We start from the raw sequence: 20639 nt of genomic DNA, 5'->3' as shown, positions 1-20639 counted from the left end.
ATTTTGTGAATTAGGCATCTTTGCATGATACATCTTGGTTCATGTTGCGAGGTAGTCTTTGCAGTGGTATTGACTATTAGAGCAAGTGGCAGACAAAATATTTTAATCTCAAGGCAATTTTCTTGGCCACAGTGATGCACTCAAGCTATCTACAAACAAGCATATTTATATACTGTGGCTCAGTGCACCCTTCAGGTCAAGCCACAAACCATGATTTTTGTTCATTGCTAGAACTATTATTTATGTTGCAAGTAGATTTAACACCCAAGGATTTTAAAATAATATTTTTTTTGAAATGCCTATCTTGCAGTCATGACCTTCAGGGTGCCTTACAAAATGTACAATTTTTTAAAATATACTAACCCAGTCTTGCAAATGAAATGCAGAACTGCGTAATTATCCAGAGCAGGCAGAAATTTCCCAATTAAAAAATGTGAAAGCCTCCACACTGACATTTATATCTAAAGACATGATGCGTGGAAGAAGTTTAGAGTTGTGTATACACAGTCGTTGCCTACTTGGAGCCCCCTCCCACAGTGTTTTGGGCTACCACTCTCATCAACCACAGCCCCAGTGGTAGTCCAAAACATCTGGCGGTCACCAGGTAGGTTGCTGTATGCCATTCACATACACCCAGCAGTGAGCCAAGATGGTCTGGGCTGCATCTCCTTGCCATGGGCATGCTCCATCACAAGCCTGTCTTCGCTGCCATGGAAGCTGTAAAGACTTTCCTCCCAGTTTCTTTTCATTAGTGTGGCTAGAAACAGCGCAGAACAGAATTTCCACACCCGCGAAACGCGTTCTGCTTGCATCCTCTCTTGGTTTGTTTTAAGGTTCTACTTAGCTCTAGGCCTTGTTTACGGTGTGATACACTTAAAACAAGAACAGAGACCCATGTGCATTCTTTTCCCATCCCCTGTAGTATCTGATCCTGAAACTTGAAAGGCCTGCCATAGTCCAGAGCATCACATTTGGAAAATATGAGAAGACCCATGTCTGTAATTTAAAGAAGTTTAAAGTTTTTGGCGGGATGAATGAAGAAAACATGACAGATCTCTTATCAAGGTAAGAAGGATATTCAAATGTGCTTTGGGCATTTGCTTAATGTCTTCCATAGCAGGACTGATAAGGTGGAGTATAGGCAGCTGTGAGATGTGCTTTAGTGCAGGATTCCCAATCTTTCCCCCTATAGACCACTTGAAAATTGGTGAGGGCTTTGGCAGACCTCTTAATTACTTTTCTGCCTTCTGTAGCAATTCTAATGCACCGTGTGCTAGAAGCTATGTGCTTTTTTATTGTCATTGATTGCTTCTATTATTACATACTGCATTCCATAGAATTCAAATGGCAATATGGTAAAATCCAAGAAACAAAAGGAATGAAAATACATTTAAAAATAAAGATGAATATTTAATTTGACGAATGTGCCATCTCCCGTCTTCAACCACAGATCCATAGACCACCTGAATGAAGCTCATGGACCCCTGGGAACTCCCTCCCCTCTGCCTGGTTTATGCTTTAACTCCCTCTTCCCCATTACTATTGGTGATAAAAATGACATTATTGGAGTGAGGCTGTTCTCTGTGCGCTTCCAGATACCTTACAGCACTGGTTTGGTGAGCCAACTATACACTTCCCCCAATGAATTGAAAGCAAATTCTTTTTGGTTTACATGGGGCAGCCTCAGGTTCATCCCCGTTTCCATCTGAATTCCAGAAAAGCAAGCTAACTCATTTCAGAATGTTGGACAGCTCACTGCTTTGCAAGCCACTGGCAAGACCAAATCTGTTGCCTCGAGCAAAGCTTCTTGGCAGATCACAACACTAGCAGCCTCATAATATTTATATTTATAATATTTATAATATTTATAATATTTATAATATTTATAATATTTATAATATTTATAATATTTATAATATTTATAATATTTATAATATTTATAATATTTATAATATTTATAATATTTATAATTATATTTATATTTATACCCTGCCCATCTGGCTGGGTTGCCCCAGCCACTGGACTGGCTGTTTCAAAAGGTGAAAGGTGGTTCTCAAGTTTTCCTTCTCATCTCTGATTCCTTGCACTGGCTCACTCCCTCTGTCCCAGGCTCTCGCTTACTCTTCTGCTTTTCGTCAAATGAATATTTCTGTTCTGCTTTTCCATAAACACTGACCCCCCATAACATGACTTGGAGATAATAAAAAATTAGCATAAAAGCGCAGCACCTGAGCAGAGCTAACAAACTTGTATGCTTAAAAAGAAAAAAAAGCAGAAGCAGTTGAGAATAAGCCATGCACTCCCTCAAAAGCTTGATGGGAAATGATAGCCTGCCCAGGAACTTAAAAGGGAAGAAGCCAGGCAAGTCTCCATATGGAGAGAGTTCCAAATCGTGTACACCAGGTAAGGGAAAGCAGCATCTGGTGACAGGCAACAGTGTTGGTGCTGACCTTGAAAGCCCTAAATGGCCTCAAAGGCCCAGTAGACCTGAAGGAGTGTCTCCACCCCCATCGTTCTGCCTGGACACTGAGGTCCAGCGCCGAGGGCCTTCTAGCGGTTCCCTTGCTGCGAGAAGCCAAGTTACAGGGAACCAGGCAGAGGGCCTTCTTGGTGGTGGCACCCGCCCTGTGGAACGCCCTCCCATCAGATGTCAAGGAAATAAACAACTATCTGACTTTTAGAAGACACCTGAAGGCAGCCCTGTTCAGGGAAGCCTTTAATGTTTAATAGGTTATTGTATTTTAGTGTTTTGTTGGAAGCCGCCCAGAGTGGCTGGGGAAACCCAGCCAGATGGGCGGGGTATAAATAAATTATTATTATTATTATTATTATTATTATTATTATTATTATTATTTAATTAAATTACCAGTGTTTGTGTTTGTATCCTCCCCTGTTAAAAAATATTTATATATAAATCACATTTTCACATATCTACATTCACTTGAGCTCCTCGGAATTTTCTGTGCTGTATGGACTTGTTTGTTTTTGTGTGTGTGAGAAAGAAAGCATTAATTTATGTGTTCCTGTGCAAGACCTTAGCAGGTGGCGGGGTCTGGCTGCTGACTTGAATGTAAAACTTGGCCTCTTCTTGAACCTGAACTAGTACATGGTGCAATGTGGCTTTAGGTGCCACAGCACTTAAAATCTCTGCTTTGCCTACCTGCCATAGAAGAGAAATCCCTGTCCCTTGTTGAGCTCTCTCTACACTGCAGAGTATAGGTTCATATGGGTGTAGTTGGTCCCTGCCCTACAAAAAAAACAAAGACAAAAAAACTTGCAGTGATTGGGGGGCCATAACCAGTGGTCTCCTGATCCTTATTCCCCACTGTAAATGTTCTCTGCGGGTGGTGATGGCATATTTACAAAACGAAGCAAAACAAAATTTATCTCCTACTTAGCCATAAAAAGATTGATTAACCTTGTGTCCTTCCCTCCACAGTGGCTTAAAGAATGACTATAATAAAGAAACGTTCACCTTGAAGCATAAGATTGATGAGCAGATGTTTCCTTGTCGATTTATTAAAATAGGTAAATATACCCCCCCCCAAGTATACGTGCTACCAGTTTGCTGGTCTCTGTTCAGGCAGGTTACCCACCCAGTGGTGTTATAAAGGGCTTCTGCAATGCCCTTTGTCTTGGACGAATCTGCCGCTGGTGCGAAATGTGGTGTCTACCTTGTGTCAGGAGCAAATTCCCAGGGCCTAGTCTTGCTTTTTGAAGTCCTTACAATGCAGTTGGAGAGTGTGTTGTTTCAGCCTACAAACCTACCATTGGCTTGGGACTCATGTCTTGGTGCATTCATCTGCCTCTAGTGTGGTATATTAGCTGAGAGCATCCTTCTGACAATTATTGATGAAGGGTGGTGAGGAGGACTCTTATTGCTGGGCTTGGTATGTAAACTAGTCATAGTCCCTCCATTTGCAGGGTGTGGACCAGGGGTCAGCAAAATTTTTGTGGCCTGGGCCGGTTCACGGTCCCGCAGACACCACGGTAGGCCGGAGTGTGCGTGCACGCATTCACAAATTTCTGACGCTTCTTCCGGCACGGAGGAGGTGTGCGCAGCTTCTCATTGGCTGCAGGAGCTTCCTGCAATGGGAAGTTGGCGGAAGGCGGTCCCCGCTCTGTTCTGTGCCAGTTTAGCGTGGCGCACGGGAGCCGACTGAGCGGGCGGCGGGGGTCCATGGGCCAGTTAAATGACCCCCATGGGCTGCTTGTGGCCCATGGACCTTAGTTTGTCGACCCCTGGTGTGAACCCTTAATTAGAGTAACTAGAGCCATTTCTGGGATTTGAGATTCTGATGCATAAGAAGAGCCATGCTAGTAGAACAAAAGTTCTATTTCATCCAGCACCTTGCTGTCTCCAGTGGCCAACTAGATGCCTCTCAGAAGCTCCCAACCAAGGCATTAAGCTATTATCAGAAGTTTGTCCTTGCCCTCTGGTAGTCACTGCCACCAAACCTGGAAGATTCTGTATATGGGTGATGGCTGTTTATAGACCTATATTTCATTAACTTGATCAGTCTAAGCTAAGGGCTATTGGCTGTATTTGGTGGCAGCACAGTTCCATGTATTAAATGATAGCCATGTGAAGCAGTACTTCCTGTTGTCACTCCTGCATCTACTTGCCAGTATATAAATAGAATTTTTGTCAGCGTTATTGAGAGCACCTCGGTGGGCAGTGGCCACCAAGAGTGTCTTTCTAGTCATGCTTTGGTGTGTTTTTTAGGCCTCCTTAGAGATGGTCCTGGGCCAAAAGGGAGGAGGTGAGTTCAAATGTTAACAAGTATTAAGTGTTTTGGGCCTTTGGGTTAAAACCAGCCCCATGAACTCTGCCTGGAATGCTTTGGGGAAAGTGGTTCAAACTTTGTAAAGTGTATAAAACACTTAGAGTAAAAAAGTGCTATATAAACAACCCCTTCAGAAATTGCAGTTGAAAGACAGGGAATAAATATTGGATTGTAACCAAATGAGTTCTGCTCAGAGTAGACCCATTAAAATTAACTGAAGTTACTCATGTCCATTGATTTCAATGGGTCTGCTGTGAGGTTGACTAGCATTGGATACAGACCATTTAAAATAAATACTTAAACCAAGTACTTTTACTTTCCAAACATTGTCCTCAATTTATGGCAGCCTTCATTTTGGTCTAAAATAATGTGGTTGACCAAAATGCCAGTTGATGCTAGACTTGTATAAGAACAGAAATAACACCTGTTTGAGTGGGGACAATTCTTGCAAATGGGTATCTGTCTTGGAATCTGTGGGATGCTGGGCAGCAATCTCTGGATTAAGTGAATTAGATCTGTTTAATAATAAAAAAGGACATTTGCTTTGCCTGATGCTCGCTGGGTGGCCTTGCCTGTAAAACATTACAAGCTGGCAAGTTTTTTCCTAATCTGAGCTCATATCCTGATTATGTTTGTTTTGCTTTAAAAGAATTTGCGCAACAGATGAGCAACTACACCCGTACTCTTGTTTTGCTTTAACTTCATTGATTACTTGGGTATTTTGCTCATTGATCTCCTTCTCATTTTAGAATCTTGATTCCCCCCCTTCCCCACTTTCACCCCTTATTCACACCTGCTTGAATGGTGAAGTTTTGTGTAGATTATCTAATAATAATAGATTTAGGGAAAGCAATATCTTGTGTGGAATAATGTCAGTATTTGCATGGAGGATACATATATGGGAAACAATAGTTTTCTCCCTTCCTGCACTCTCCCCACCCCCCTTGCCAAAAAATCCACTCTAGTGCTAGAGTTTGGTAATACACAGTATATTTGCCTTCTTCCAGATGTTTTGGACTACAACTCGGAGCTACAATCTAAAACAACTGGAGGGCACCAGGTTGCAGTTAGGTGAAATAGGCAGATCCAAGTGAAATAAATGGAAAGAAATGGCCACTCTGAGTGGCGCCATCATTCTTTTGAGTTCTGTTTGGTCATTCATTATTCTGGAATCTTGAATTATAGAATCCTAGATCCAGGGCCATCTTGTTCAACTCCCTGCAATGTAGGAATCTCAACTAGATCATGCATGACAGATGGCTATCCAGCCTCTGCTTAAAGCCCTCCAAGGAATTGCAACTGTCCACACTGCATTGTGCCTACACACTGTGTTTGCAGCACCAAAGTGACCTCCATGGGCTGCAAGCCTGGACAATGTGTGTGAAAGTCCGGGGCTACCCAGATGACAAGACCGATGTCTTGGTGGCCTCATTGATGTGGTCCAAAGGAAAGCTGAGCAAGACGTTTAACACCCAACTTAGCTGCAGGACTTGCAGGGCGCTTCCCTAATTCACCAAGGATTTGAGACCCACCGGCTACCCTCACCTGGTTTAGCTGGCCAGACAAAGCTGTTCCCGGGGTGTGGATGCTGTCGCATGCCGCCAACTTCTAGGAGCCACAGATGAGAGTTGAGTGCAGGCGGGGGGCCGGCTAGTGGTGGATGAGCTACCCAGAAGGAGCACGCCATGTCCCCCACCAGAGATACTGCTCCTTCCTTAACACCCCCTACGCCTCCCCTACACACTAGTGACACAAATATAGCCTAGCAGTGCTGTGCCATACCAGCCCCAGCCCAGCCTGCCAATTAACCATGATAGCTGAAGAAAGCATCCATGTTCAGGGGCTGTACACTTTCGTGCCAGATGCCGGGTGCAAACGGGGAGAATTGCTGCTTTCATGCCCTGCTTTGGAGCTTAGAAGCATCTGTCTGGATGACACTGGCGCTGGAACACTCTGGTGAGATGGACCTTTGGGTCTGCTCCAGCAGAGCAGCTGTTAGGTTAAAAGAAACTGCGATACAGTGTCTGGAGGGGAGAGGTCAGGAAGGGGGATTTGGTTATGGAGAAGGAGGTTCTAACAGACCGACGGAATGGATGATTCTGTGCTCCGGCGCTGTGGGTTGAAGATGGCAGGGTAGAGATGATCCAAGCTCGAAAAGACCCACTTGATTTTCCGTGGATCTGAAGGTGTTCTCAGCCCGTGACATTCACAGCACAGCCTGTAAGCTGTCTACGTGCAGTGCGTGGGCTGTACTGGGAACATGGCTCGTTAGCAGTCGCTCCGTCTGTTCTTTTCATTCCAGGCTCTTGGGTCTAAAATACTAAGATGTAGGAAATGCCCTTTCTGTTAGCCACTTGCCACGGGCAAACGTCTTTTAAGCAGCTGGTGCGAAAAGCCCCTTTTGATGCGAGCGTGTGAAGAGGAGTTCTGTGCAACTCAAAAGCTTGCTTTTGATTTTTAAGGTCGGCTAGTTCAGTCGGAGGGATTGCTGGGCTTGCATTGTGCTTCTCACTCTGTGGATCTGATGTGACTGCAGAGGGACAATTTACGCATTACTGTAATCTCTGTGAAAGGGAAATTGTGGGGTACACACAGTTTTGGGTACACACGAAGTGCATTGCAGGCGTTTTTCATGGCAGATACACTGTGTGATGGGGCTCTCATTCCACCCTGGAACCTTGATAATTATCCCTCTATGATTGGATCTTTATCAGGGCTGATGTCTTGGAAAAACTACTGTTGCCAGGATCCTTTCTTAGGGAATCATCGGCACTTAAAGCAGTCAGGCTTGTCGGGCAGAACACCAGACACTTAAGATTGCGGAACCAAGAATGCAGTCTAGAACACCTGCTAAATCTGGATTAGGGAAAAATCCATAGTGATGGGCGAGCTCTCCACTATTACCTTATTAATAACTTTATGAAACATGAAAAGCGACCACTCTGGACCATTTTAACTGCACTTGCTTATTGCTGATCCATAGGCAAGATTTGTTTTTCAAAGTGCACCGCTTAATTTAATTCTAAGCTTCCATTTTTGGAGCTGGGAACCACTAGCCGCCAGAACTGGGAACTTGGCCAAGATAATCTGAGTCAGTGGCCCTTTCCTTAGGTGCCACAGAAGTACTTTACTCAAAATGATCAAAGGCTGGTGTCAGGAATATAATTGCTTCCATACAAAACTGTGGCTGTGCGCCTACATAGCTACTTTTCACACAATACTGCAGCTCCATTATTTCAGATTTATGCAGAACCTCCAGGACAGGTGTCTAAATGATGTATTCTTCTAAATGCTAATGGCATTCATTGGGTTTCGTTTGTATTTTAACTGCTTGTGCATCTGCACATTCTAGACACCTATATTTTAATGACTGGAATCACAGGTCTCCTGGAGAGCTGGCTTTTCAAAGGATCCTCTCAAAAGATCTATCTGAATATTATTTTTTAAAAATCATTTCCTCCAAGGAACTCAGGCCCTTTTTACCTTACATCATCTCTGTAGGGTAGGTGAGATTGAGACATGGTGACGGGCCGCTTCTAAAACTCGTAGTATTGTATTTCTTCTGCAATTTGAAAGTGTGCTTTATGGATCACAGTTTATCCACCATTCTGCATATTCTGGAAGGTGGCCTTTGGCCACAGGTACTCAAAAGCTTAATTTGACGCAGAGGCTTAGTTTCGGCACTTTAGGCTTTAAGCTTGGGGTGTGTTGCGAAGGGCAGTGTGTGCAGTTAGCCCAAGCAGAATCTGCACACCTGGAAGTAAACGTTTTCCCAGGTGAGAGGATGTGACATTTTGAGCTGGTCTGTGGAAACTTTCAGGTAGTGCTCTGGCATCTAAGAGATCTTGAGGATTGACTGGGTAGGGAGAGGGAGAGGGAGAGTGTTCAATCAGAAGTGGGTGGAAATCTAAAGAAATCATAGCTGGCACACATGGCTTCAGTACCCAGCATGTAGAAGGCAATTGCAGAATACAAATGGAATTCAGAGGCCCTGAGTGACTGTGGGATGTGCTCTATAGGACGGGGCAATGGATTTCTATCTTCTTCGTGGTAGGGAGTATGCACACAAGGGCATAAACCTTTCAAAAGGGGATTGGGCTTGCATGCACAGGTCATATAGCCCATTGTGACTGGGGGCTGTAGAGTGGCACTTGTTTTTACCATGGGAATCTATGACTGAGTTAACTGTAGTCAAAACAAAAAAAATCCTTCCAGTAGCACCTTAAAGACCAACTAAGTTAGTTCTAGGTATGAGCTTTCGTGTGCATGCTCACTTCTATGACTGAGTTAACTGTAGTCAAAACAAAAAAATTCCTTCCAGTAGCACCTTAAAGACCAACTAAGTTAGTTCTAGGTATGAGCTTTCGTGTGCATGCGCACTTCTTCAGATACCGAAAGATCATACCTAGAACTAACTTAGTTGGTCTTTAAGGTGCTACTGGAAGGAATTTTTTTGTTTTGACTATGGCAGACCAACACGGCTACCTATCTGTAACTGAGTTCACTGTATTTGATGCACATTTAAGTGGTGAATAGTGAGATGGACAATGCTGCCTTGCAGGCCACTTGTCTTCAGTTGCTCGGCTTGAGCTGTAACTCTCAATTTTTGAGGGTCCCGTGGATTCTGGTACCTCCTTCCCAGAGTGAGATAATGCAATGGAACTGGGCTACACAAAAACAGTCCATGTTGTCCTCCTACTGTTTATGCAGACTTAACAACTGTTGCGTTGCCCTATTTTCTTTAGCGGCCCAGTGATGCTTTTAAATTGTCTGGGAGGAATGATGGCAGACAAGCCAGTGCCTGCCACCTGTGGTCAATAGAAACCAGCATGCCAGTACATAATGTCTTTTTCTCCTTTCTTGTTATTCCTCAGTTCCGTTGCTGTCATGGGGCCCCAGCTTTAATTTTAGCATCTGGTATGTTGAACTTAACGGCATTGACGATCCGGATGTGGTGCAACCCTGCCTCAATTGGTACAGCAAGGTAGGCTGCAGAACTGCTGGAGGTTTTTGTGAGAGAAAGAAATTCAATTTTCTGGTTGGTGGATAAGTTACCCTGTTTGAATTCAAGCAGTCAACTATTGTATGACACTCGCGGCATCAATATCATTATTTCTATAGACATAGCTGTTGGACGTGGTGCTTTAGGTTTGGCCGTGTCTCTGTGAATCTGGGGAATGGGAAATGCTTTGGAAAAATAATCCCGCTTTTTGTGAGAAGCGTGAGCATTTCATAATGGAAGAACTTTGACTTTTGTGTGACAGCATATTTATAGCTTGCCTGTTTCAAAAGAAGGATATTATTTAATAAGAACAACAATGATAATGATATTATTGTCCTGGTTTGACCTTTCTGCAATTGAAAAAGATCCCGAGTACCTAGTATATGGGGGGGGGGGAGGGAGAGGAAGCCTATACATGCAATCTCAGAAAGCTTTTGGCAGTCAGAGTAGACAGTAGTGGTTAGATAGACCAACACACTGCCTTGGTATAGGGAAGGTTCAAATATTTCTGCAGGTAGTTGATGGACGTATCTTTTTGCCCAGTTTTTCCTTGTCCCATAAAATCAGAGCCTGCTTGATATGTTTGAAACCGTTGATTCCTGTTTTATATTTCTCTACTTTCAATTTTTGGCTGTATTTTTTAATGATACAGTTTTAAAAAATATTGTACACTGCTTGTAGATTTTTAAAACATTAAATAGTTTATAAATGCTTCCAAGCATGTGTAGTTAGGGCTGGTTTCTGAGCTGTCTGACAGTACAGAAGTTGCAATAATTGTTTTAGGATTAAAAATATGCATGATGAAAGCAGTATGGAACTTTTAAACTTCCTGGCTATTAGACACTACTGAGAGATCTTCCTTTCCGAGGGCCCTCATGGTATAGCTGATAAAGTGGTTGATGTCAACGCAGGAGATACAGATCCAAATCCTCACTTGATCCTACCTTGCAAGGTAGTTGTGCAGATAAAATCGGTGCAGATCCATCAGCACTGCTGCTAAGCAGGTCTGAGCCTGATCAGCGCTTGGGTGTCTGTGACTGCCTGGTTCCCTGGTGGAAGGAAGGCAGGATATAAATGTAATTTAAAAAGTAGATAACTAAATCAGTAAGAAGGCGTATGTGTAAAATTAAAATTGGGCATTGCTTTCTCTCATCTGCTCCCAAGGGCTTAGGTAAAGGTAAAGGGACCCCTGACCATTAGATCCAGTCATGGCTGACTCTGGGGTTGCGGCGCTCATCTCGCTTTATTGGCTGAGGGAGCCGGCGTACAGCTTCTGGGTCATGTGGCCAGTGTGACTAAGCCGCTTCTGGCAAACCAGAGCAGTACACGGAAACGCCATTTACCTTCCTGCCAGAGTGGTACCTGTTTATCTACTTGCACTTTGACGTGCTTTTGAACTGCGAAATTGGCAGGAGCAGGGACCGAGCAATGGGAGCTCACCCCGTGGCGGGGATTCGAACCGCCGACCTTCTGATCGGCAAGTCCTAGGCTCTGTGGTTTAACCCATAGCGCCATCCGCGCCCCTTTTCCCAAGGGCTTAGGTCCCTGTTTAATCCAACCCAGTGCCGGAGGTATATCCTGCAGCATTTGGCTGGGAGATCCACAGTGCTGTTCTCATAAATTTCCTTGTGTTCCAGTAGTACCGTGAACAGGAAGCCATTCGCCTCTGCCTGAAGCACTTTCGCCAGCACAACTACACAGAGGCCTTTGAGTCCCTGCAGAAGAAAACGAAGATTGCGCTGGAGCACCCCATGCTGACAGACCTTCACGACAAGCTAGTCCTGAAGGGCGACTTCAATGCCTGCGAAGAGTTGATAGAGAAAGCTGTGAATGGTAAGGGCAGAGCAGGGAGCAAGGCACGTTTTGAATTAGATTGGCAAATGAATGGACGTCTTGGCTCTAGCTGGGCTTTTTGGGGTCCCTTTATATTCTTGACCTCTGTAAGTCGTTAATGAAACAGGACCCCTCACCTTCCCAAGCTTCAGTCGAGGGCTGGGCAGTATATCAATAGATCGTCCAAAACCGGTTTGAAGACCATATCGTGATAGCAGTTTCATAATTTTTCACCTGGCAATATATTGCGAATCTTGATGTGTGTATGTGCACGCGCGCTGTGCAAAAATCACAATGTGGGGAAAACCGTGAAGCCAGCCAATGCTTCTCTCAGTTCCTGCAACCCCTGTTAACTGCCACATGCAGGGAGCATCGAATCACAAGAGCAAATATCACAATGCAGGAAAAACTGTGAAGCCGTCAGTGGCGCTACATAGTTCCATCCTTATTTCAGACATTGTGATATATCGGTACATCGTGATGTTTAGCTGGTGATATATCATAGTGTTGAAAACCAGATATCGCCCAGCCCTATGCCATTCAGATTGTTGGCAGTGCCAAACCATTGCAAGTTGCTTTGAGACCCTTCTGAGTAAAAGAGGGATGAATGAAAATATGAATAATATAAATACAATCTTCTTTGCAGCTTGGCAGGCATCCAACCCAGAACGAACTTTACAGTTCCTGTTAACAAACTCCCTACTTGCCCCGCTCAGAGGAGCATTCCCTAATGTGGTTACATGTCATGTTCATCATGTCCAGAGTACTCATCATGTGTAAGCCTGGCTCTGGCTGACACTGCTGCAGCTGCCCTGGAGGCAAGCAGTTGACTCTGGAGGGAATAGTAGGGGAATGCAGAGAGGGAGTGGCTACCTTTCTGCATCCCTCTGTTGTTCTCCTGATCTTACCTTTCCTTTAACAGCCAATTGTCCCCTAGGGTTTGTGTGAGGGGAAGGAACAGGGATAATTAGCTGTTAAAGGAAAGATAAGATAAGCAGAGAAATAATGCATGAAAGAAGGTGGTTAGAGGCTCCTGTTTCCCTGCATGCTTGCCTGTGATCCCCTCTAGATTCCTCTGCCCTTCTCCTGGGGATTGCCATAGTTACTGGACCTGGCTTGCAGGTGGCTGCTTGTAATGTGACAAATGGAATGGGTAGCTGGGATCTTGGAGTTCTGGTGCAAGAGGAGCTCCACATTACTGACCCATCAGGGCACCTTGCCCCAGCTAGATTTATTGCTACAAAGCCGAGAGCATTTTGCCTTTGGGAAACAATTTCCAGATGCAGCGCCTCGGAGGGATGTGATGCTTACATTTACGGGATGACTGTTGAGTCTGGAAAACAAGGGGGTAGCCTCACCATCACAAGGGTGAACATTTCTGAAGCCTGCAAAATATAGTTCCCTGTAGGCATGGGTGTGTGCACAAGCATTTGTATTCCTATTCTTGGAGGTATGTGGCCTGGCCCATAACGTCTCCCTGTAATACAGTGGTACCTCGGGTTACAGACGCTTCAGGTTACAGACCCCGCTAACCCAGAAATAGTACCTCAGGTTAAGAACTTTGCTTCAGGATGAGAACAGAAATCTTGCTCCGGCAGCGCGGCAGCAGCAGGAGGCCCCATTAGGTAAAGTGGTGCTTCAGGTTAAGAACAGTTTAAGGTTAAGAACGGACCTCCGGAACGAATTAAGTACTTAACCTGAGGTACTACTGTACAGGCGTAGGCAACCTAAGGCCCATGGGCCGGATGCGGCCCAATCCCCTTCTCAAACTGGCCCATGGACGTCTGGGAATCAGCGTGTTTTTACATGAGAAGAATGTGTCATTTTATTTAAAATGCATCTTTGGGTTATTTGTGGGGCCTACCTGGTATTTCTACATGAGTAGAATGTGTGCTTTTATTTAAAATGTATCTCTGGGTTGTCTGTGGGGCATAGGAATTCATTCATTGTTATTTTTTTTCAAAATATAGTCCGGCCCACCACATGGTCTGAGGGACAGTGGACCGGCTGAAAAAGGTTGCTGACCCCTGCTGTAATATATGCTATTGGCTGGCCACTTGTATCATGTGACTTATTCAACTTATTCCTTGTCACGCACGTCAGGAAGCCTAAGCTAGCTTTGCAGTGTTGACTGCAGCCTTTTGGGTTTCAGGGCTGTTACCAAATGACAGATGTCTCCTTCCCTCCCCTCTCTGGTTAAGGAGCAGTGGGTGGCACGCCAGGTGTGTGGGGAGAGAGCCAGGGACAGGAGCATGAAACAGTCTCCCCAGTGAGAGTGCTCAGATTGCCTCGGGAGTGAACTTTAACCAAAGAAGTGTTTGTCAGTGGCTGGGACTGAGCCCAGGGATGCTTTTTCCACAGGTGAATCCCTCAACTGCATGAGCTAAACCCAGGGCAAAGAAGGAGGCAGCTGTTTACCTGCTGGCGAAATCTGGGGCAGTTCATACATAAATACCTCCTTGTGGCTGCGTGCTTCCTTGAAGATCTTACCGGGATGCCAAAGCACTCGTTTTCTTACCAAGTCTTCCTCCTCCAGGGAATTTCTCAAGTTCCCTGGGCCTGCATTTCCCCCTTGTCTTACCTGGCCAAAGCAGAAATGAAGCTTTCTGGAAAACTAAACTGCTGGCTTTTGTACACATGGCTTGGAAATGGGTTTGGGCTTGCACTTGTGCTTGAAAGTGCCGCATATTTATTTTTCTCACAATATTGCAGAGGGTGCTTGATTGGGTGGAGAGAAGCGGTGAGGAATCCAGGGCTAGAGCTGGCTGTAGCCGGGACCAGCCCATGGCAGGCTGACGATCCCTTTGCCCTGCATCCAGATAATGTGTTTTCAGTGTCTGTTGGCCATTGGCCACGCATGCTTCCTCAGTCCCCCTCCCCTCCGGTGTCTTCTGAAATTCTCAGAAAATGTGCAGATGGAAACTCAGGCAGCTGCTGGACTTCCTCTTGGAAATAATAATAAAAAAAGGTTTCCCTGAAACTCAGCTGTTTCGCAGCCGGGGCTTAAATACCTCATATTTGGATTCATTCCTAGAGCTTCCAGGCAGCCTATATTCTGGCTAGCTCTCAAGAAAGTTCAGTCATATGGTGGAAATGCCAAATGCAGGGTTACCTTAATGGTCTTGCTTGGAAGCGCCTCCAGATGCAGGCACCAAGCGTTCCAAATAATTCATCTCGCCAGAGCTGCGAAAACTTGTAAATTCACAAACACCCACCCGCTCCTGCCCCTGAGTCAAGACTCTGTTTGGATGACTTCTTGCCCATTTCCGATGACTGCGTATCTGTTGGCAGAGGACTGCTAGGGGCTGATTCTGATGCAACGCTTTCCCTTTTCCAGGTAATACATGTGGAAAGCGTACATCTGAATGACTGTTTCCTAGGCTTTTGTAAGAGAGGTTGGTCCCCATGACTAGACAGGAAGTTAGTATCTTCTTAGCCAGCTAAAGCCAGGGGGGCTTTCACCAATTCCCCACATGGATGCTCATCTGACGTATGAAAGAATTATCTAAATTGGTTATAGGCAGTCCTTTTTTTTAAAAAGGAGCTTGTGCTGTTTGGGGAATGTGGGTATTGATTACAAAGTGATGATAATAGGGGAGACAGCTGGGTCCTGGCAACCGGTTACAACAGGCTCCATCTTTTCCTTAGCTTGGCACAAGTGTTTGGGTGCTGTAAGAGGTAGGGTTTATTGAGTCAGGCAAGTGTTGAGGAGGTGCCTTTGGATAGGCATAGAGGATTGACACAAAGGACACGAGGGGTCTGGAGGTTTCTGCAGTGGCTCCCTGTCTGTGGAATGCTCTCCTCAGGTGGGCTCACCTGGCACCTATACACCTTTAGGTGCCAGGCAGAAACGTTCCTCTTTAACCAGGCCCTGTGCCGATAGACATCCAATGCCCTTTTAAAATGTGTTTTTGTTTTTATTACGTATTTTGTCTTTGTATTGTGATTTTATGTTGTTACCACCCTGAGATCTGCGGGTACAGGGCATTGTACAAATTTAATTAAAAGAAGAAGAAGAAATAAAATAGCCTTCATGATCCATAAGAAAACAAATCCCAGTTGGGCAATATATTTGCCGAAATCTTTAGTTCTAATAAAGTATGGCAGGCTTTCAAGTTCTCCAGAACACTTCCATCAGGAAAGATGTTACACAATGCAAGCAGTGAGGAGGACAAGGAAAAACAACATGCAACAATTAGCTTTGAGGTCAACTTGAAAGCTCTGTTCCAAGATGGAGATTGTTGGCTCAATAAGACTCAGATATCAGGTTGCACAACTAGTATTCTGGGCATAAAGAGGAAATGGCTGCTTCCCATCTCTTGAGAAATCATAAAGTCTGGTTTGTAACCCAGATCTGTGTCAAACCTTAAAAAAAAAAACCCTGCACAGGTTCCTGGGATAGGCAGATAGCAGAAATAAAGAGGAATGTGGCTGCCTTTATTTTAACAAAGCAGCCAGACTTTAATTTACCAGGCTGCAATTTAGTTGGTTCCAATAAAGGAGGGGTAGAAAACCTCCAGACATTGCTGGTCTGTAGCTCCCATCATTCCCGACCATTGGTCATGCTGGTTGGGGCTGGTGGGAGTTGGATAATATATTGAGGGCCACAGGCTAGCCATCTCTGCAATAGACTTATTGACCAGCTGGGGAAAGTGGTGAGAGTTAGTGGGAATACTCTATTGTCTATGAAGCAGAGGTAGAACAATAGAATTGTAGAGTTGGACGGGGTCGCAAGGGTCATCTAGTTCAACCCCCAGCAATGCAGGAATCCTTTGCCCAACTTGGGGCTCGAACCCACCACCCTAATGCTCTAATGACTGAGCTATAGTTTTGTATAAGCCTATGGCATCTGGTATTCCCAGGCAGTCTCCCATCCAAGTACTAACCAGGCCTGACCCTGCTTAGCTTCCAAGATCAGATGAGATATCAAGTCTGTTCATGGTAGTATTTTGACATAGGGGCTGCAACTTTTCTGTATTCTGGCTTTGGTAGCAATGTGGGACGGTCAGGGAGCTGTGTCTACCCCACTCTTGGACTGGTTAAAGGGGAGAACTGGCTCTGATGTAGACTTAACACATCATCTGTGAACCCCCTGGCCTTCATTTCTTTCCCTGGGTCCCAGTCCCACTTTGTGTCTGTGAGGCTTGGTAACGTCACACTGCCCCTGAACTCCCCACTTTGTAATGGGAGAACAAGCCTTGAACTGTTTCAAGCTGCTATCGGGTCAGTGATTTTGCCTTTCTGAGCCTGCCAAACATCTGTTTCCAGCTCAGTTATGTGTACGCTCTTGAAAAGACTGCAGTGCATTGTGAAATGCTCGGTTAGCGGCAAGCTAAATTTATTTAGAACTGAAATAATTGCTCTGCTTCTTGAGAAAATATGTGCTTAGTCTCAAAGTGGTAGACAAGCAAGTTGCTACTTGAGGAACGGTCCTTATGTCGTGGAAGCTGGATAAGGGGGCATTTCTTTGCTATTTCTCCTCAGTTCCCGGCCTAGAGCCCCTTCCCCAACCTGGTGCCCTCCAGATGCTGCTGGACTACAACTCCCATCATCCCTGACTATTGGTGATGCTGTCAATGTCCAATGGGAGTTGTAGTCTGGAGCACCTGGAGGCCATCAAGTAGGGATGCTGGTCAGGGCTGAACAGGACACAGTCTTTTGGGTGGATGGGGGCGTCAGATGTTGGAGATCTGTGGAATGAGCTAGATTAGCAGGAGAGTCTTTCAGAACTGGAGGGCTGTAGCTTGGTAGTACAGCATCTTCAACCGTTCCTCATAATGCTTTGTTTCCTTGATCATCTGGGTCACCCCCTCTGCACACCTTCCAGCTTGTCAACATTCTTCTTAAATTTTGGTGCCATGGATGAAACCCATCCATGGGGTGGCTTGCACAGTTTCCCCCCCCTCCTGCCCTTAGCTTCAAGATGTATGCTGGGATACTTGCAGTTTCTCCAGCTAGAGGTCTCCTCTAGCCATTCTTTTCTCTTTGCTCCTTTCTATCACTTGAATTAAAGGTAGGCAACTCAGCCTGCTTAAAAGAAATAATGAAGAGAGTTGGTAGGTCATTTGTGCACATCCCAGAAATCCCCTGCTCTGAAGCCAAGCCACTTCCCATGTGGGGAATTGGTGAAAGCACCAGTGGCCCTTCTGTGAAATGAACTTGCAATGTCCCAGCAAGGTACATTTTGCAAAGCACCTAAAAGCCCCAATCCTGGCACCAGCTCCCTTAAGTAACCGTCTGTTCCAAATTGCTGCTGATGAGGGCTTTGGAGACATGTTTTGGTAACCAAACCGGTTGAGAACTGTTTCTAAAAATCAGCCGAAAGCCTTATTTCTAAACCGCCTTTTCGTTATAAGTGGACGATGGCCCTTGGTGCAGGGGACGGAGGAATCCAGTGCATTGCGGTGGCATTTTTCCTTGAGCGGTTTGGCAGCGAGAAGAATGGGAGGAGAGGGATCAGGTGCTTTCTACAAGATTGAACCAACTCACCCTCCCTCCCTCCCTCCCCTGGCCAGTGCCAGCTCAAAACAAGCCTTTGTTGGTGTTTAGCACAAGGAGATTGAAAGCGGAGCGGCTGCCAAGGGAGAAATATTTCTGGGAAGAAGCCTGGAAGAACTCCAGGCCCAGCATCCTGCGCAAGAGAAGCCGGGTTATAAGGAAGTCACAAACACAGCTGGAGGCGGGAGAGCGTTGTATGTGACACAAGTCATCCTGGGGGGTGTTGATTGGAGATCCCGACCCGACCCTTTAAAAAAGCATCATATGCTGCGTTTTGGTCTTAGGAGCTGCCAGGGGACTTCTGCAGGCATGAGACGCAAAGGCTTTTGCGCTTCGAAGCATTCTCATGCACTCTCAAAACAAGGACAGGATCCAGCCTGCCTGAGCAGGAGCACACATTCTGACATCCTGAGCCGCTAGCGATGCTCTCCAGCAGCTTCTCTGGCTGAACTCCCCTCCTGTCTCCACATAGTGAGCTCTATCCTGGTCAAAGGGTATTATTACTGTTGCCATTTAATTATAGGCTGCTTTTCAGCCCAGAAGCCACCAAAGTGATGAGCGGCTGATTAAAAGGAAATATTCAACACGTGCAATAAAACACCATAAATCAGGGGTGGAGAAACTCAACCCTTAGGGCCCAATGTGGTCCTCCAAGCCTCTCTTTCTGCGCCTTAGGACTGCCTCCAGTCATGCCCCCTCTCCAGAAAACCACTAAGTTTGGCTCTCCACCTTTTCTGAGGAGTTAATATCCTTCTTACCTGACATGCGTTTGATTGTGAGTGATGCCACTTGGTGGTTTTGCCCAATATCTGTTACCAAGATTTCTGCTCTAAAATGCTCAAGGTGCCTTTTGATCAGTTTTTAATTAATGCTATTTACTTTTTAAAGGTATAGTATTTAGCACAGTTTATTAAATGAATATTTTTTAAAGTGAAGTTTTCTGTGAAGCGTCTGGTTGCTGACATTTTCTCCTGTTTTTGTTTCCCCCACTTAAAACAGATGGCTTGTTCAACCAGTACATCAGTCAGCAGGAATACAAACCACGGTGGGGTCAGATAATCCCCAAAAGCACCAAAGGTGAGACAATTGGATTCGCTGCAACACAGTCTGTAGCAGGCTATTCCTGGACGATCTTAAGAAGTTAGTGCAGAATGTGTAAGAATCATAGTCCAAACAGGAGCTGACCGCAGGGATTTTAATGCTTTCTTTCACTGGCTGTATGTGCACTTCAGATCCCATAAAGGTAAAGGGACCCCTGACCATTAGGTCCAGTCGCGGACGACTCTGGGGTTGCGGCGCTCATCTCGCTTTGTTGGCTGAGGGAGCCGGCATACAGCTTCCTGGTCATGTGGTCAGCATGACTAAGCTGCCTCTGGCGAACCAGAGCAGCGCACAGAAATGCTGTTTACCTTCCCGCCAGAGTGGTACCTATTTATCTACTTGCACTTTGACATGCTTTCGAACTGCTAGGTTGGCAGGAGCAGGGATTGAGCAATGGGAGCTCACCCCATCGCGGGGATTCGAACCGCTGACCTGATTGGCAAGCCCTAGGCTCTATTGTTTAGGCCACAGCGCCACCCACGTCCCTCAGATCCCATAAGGTCATGAAAATAATATAGTGACCTGGTCAGTGAGAATACCCTCCACCCTTTTCATTTCTGCTTGTTTTCAGAAGAGGAAAATGTCCTTTCAAGATGCACATATTTCACATGGGGTTGATGGGGGAAAAAGTTGCATTATTATCCCACCCTAATTCCCCAGGCTCTCAGGGTGGCATACATGGTCTTCTCAAGTTATCCCTGCAGCAATCTGGGGAGGGACTAACTTAAAGCTATCCAATAACTTTGAATCCAAGTAGAAATTCAAACCTAAGTCTCCCCCGTCTCATTCCAACACTCTAGCCAGTACAGTGTATCGTGTTGGATATCAGCATTCTGTTTTGACGCCTGCATGTTTTGTGTTACAATAGCCAGTGCTGTCGTTTTCATTCTTGGAATTATGTAAGTTTGCGCATCTTGAATGCAGTTAAATATGTGCGTCGGGAAACTCACAACCATGTACAATAATGAGGATTTCTCTCCCTTAAACTTGAACAAGGTGATGGAGAGGACAGCAGGCCTGGAATGAGAGGCGGCCATCAAATGGTCATTGACGTGCAGACAGGTGAGCAGCCTTTAGTTTATTGTTTTCTTTTTAAAAACAAAACTAGAATTGGTTTTTGCATCTGGCTATAGTTCTGTGGATGACCTTATTTCAAGGTTCAGCTTAAACTGTTGAGAAACCAGCGAAAGGTTGCAAAAGGAGGACCATTGCTGAATTAGGCAGGGAGCTTTTGACCTCAGCTCCTTCCCCTTCCAGTGCAGTGGAGCAGACGGATGTGTTTAACTGGAGGAACGCAACACGATCACAGACCAGAAGCAGATTCACTTAAAACAAAATTGTTCTGCACCATGCAATGTTAGGATCAGGCTCTTGCCTAGTTTTGCAGCCTGAATAATTGCCAGGAGTCTTGCATAGCT

General features: G+C 45.3%; 1 protein-coding gene across 1 annotated transcript in view; it reads left to right on the top strand.

Moving 5' to 3' along the window:
- Window positions 1–20639, top strand: part of MKLN1 (muskelin 1) — a gene marked incomplete at its 5' end in the record, with an annotated part of 97697 nt that overhangs the window by 19315 nt on the left and 57743 nt on the right. The window contains 6 exons of the mRNA XM_081879420.1: window positions 923–1065; window positions 3440–3528; window positions 9662–9771; window positions 11430–11622; window positions 19120–19197; window positions 20218–20283. Coding sequence (XP_081735546.1) covers window positions 923–1065; window positions 3440–3528; window positions 9662–9771; window positions 11430–11622; window positions 19120–19197; window positions 20218–20283 — 679 coding nt within the window. The remainder of the gene's footprint in view (window positions 1–922; window positions 1066–3439; window positions 3529–9661; window positions 9772–11429; window positions 11623–19119; window positions 19198–20217; window positions 20284–20639) is intronic.

Source organism: Podarcis erhardii (assembly GCF_964252035.2).
Source record: "Podarcis erhardii genome assembly, chromosome: 10".
NCBI lineage: Eukaryota > Metazoa > Chordata > Lepidosauria > Squamata > Lacertidae > Podarcis > Podarcis erhardii.
The sequence above is the reverse complement of the archived record's forward strand: the minus strand, read 5'-3'. Positions and strand labels throughout refer to the sequence as shown.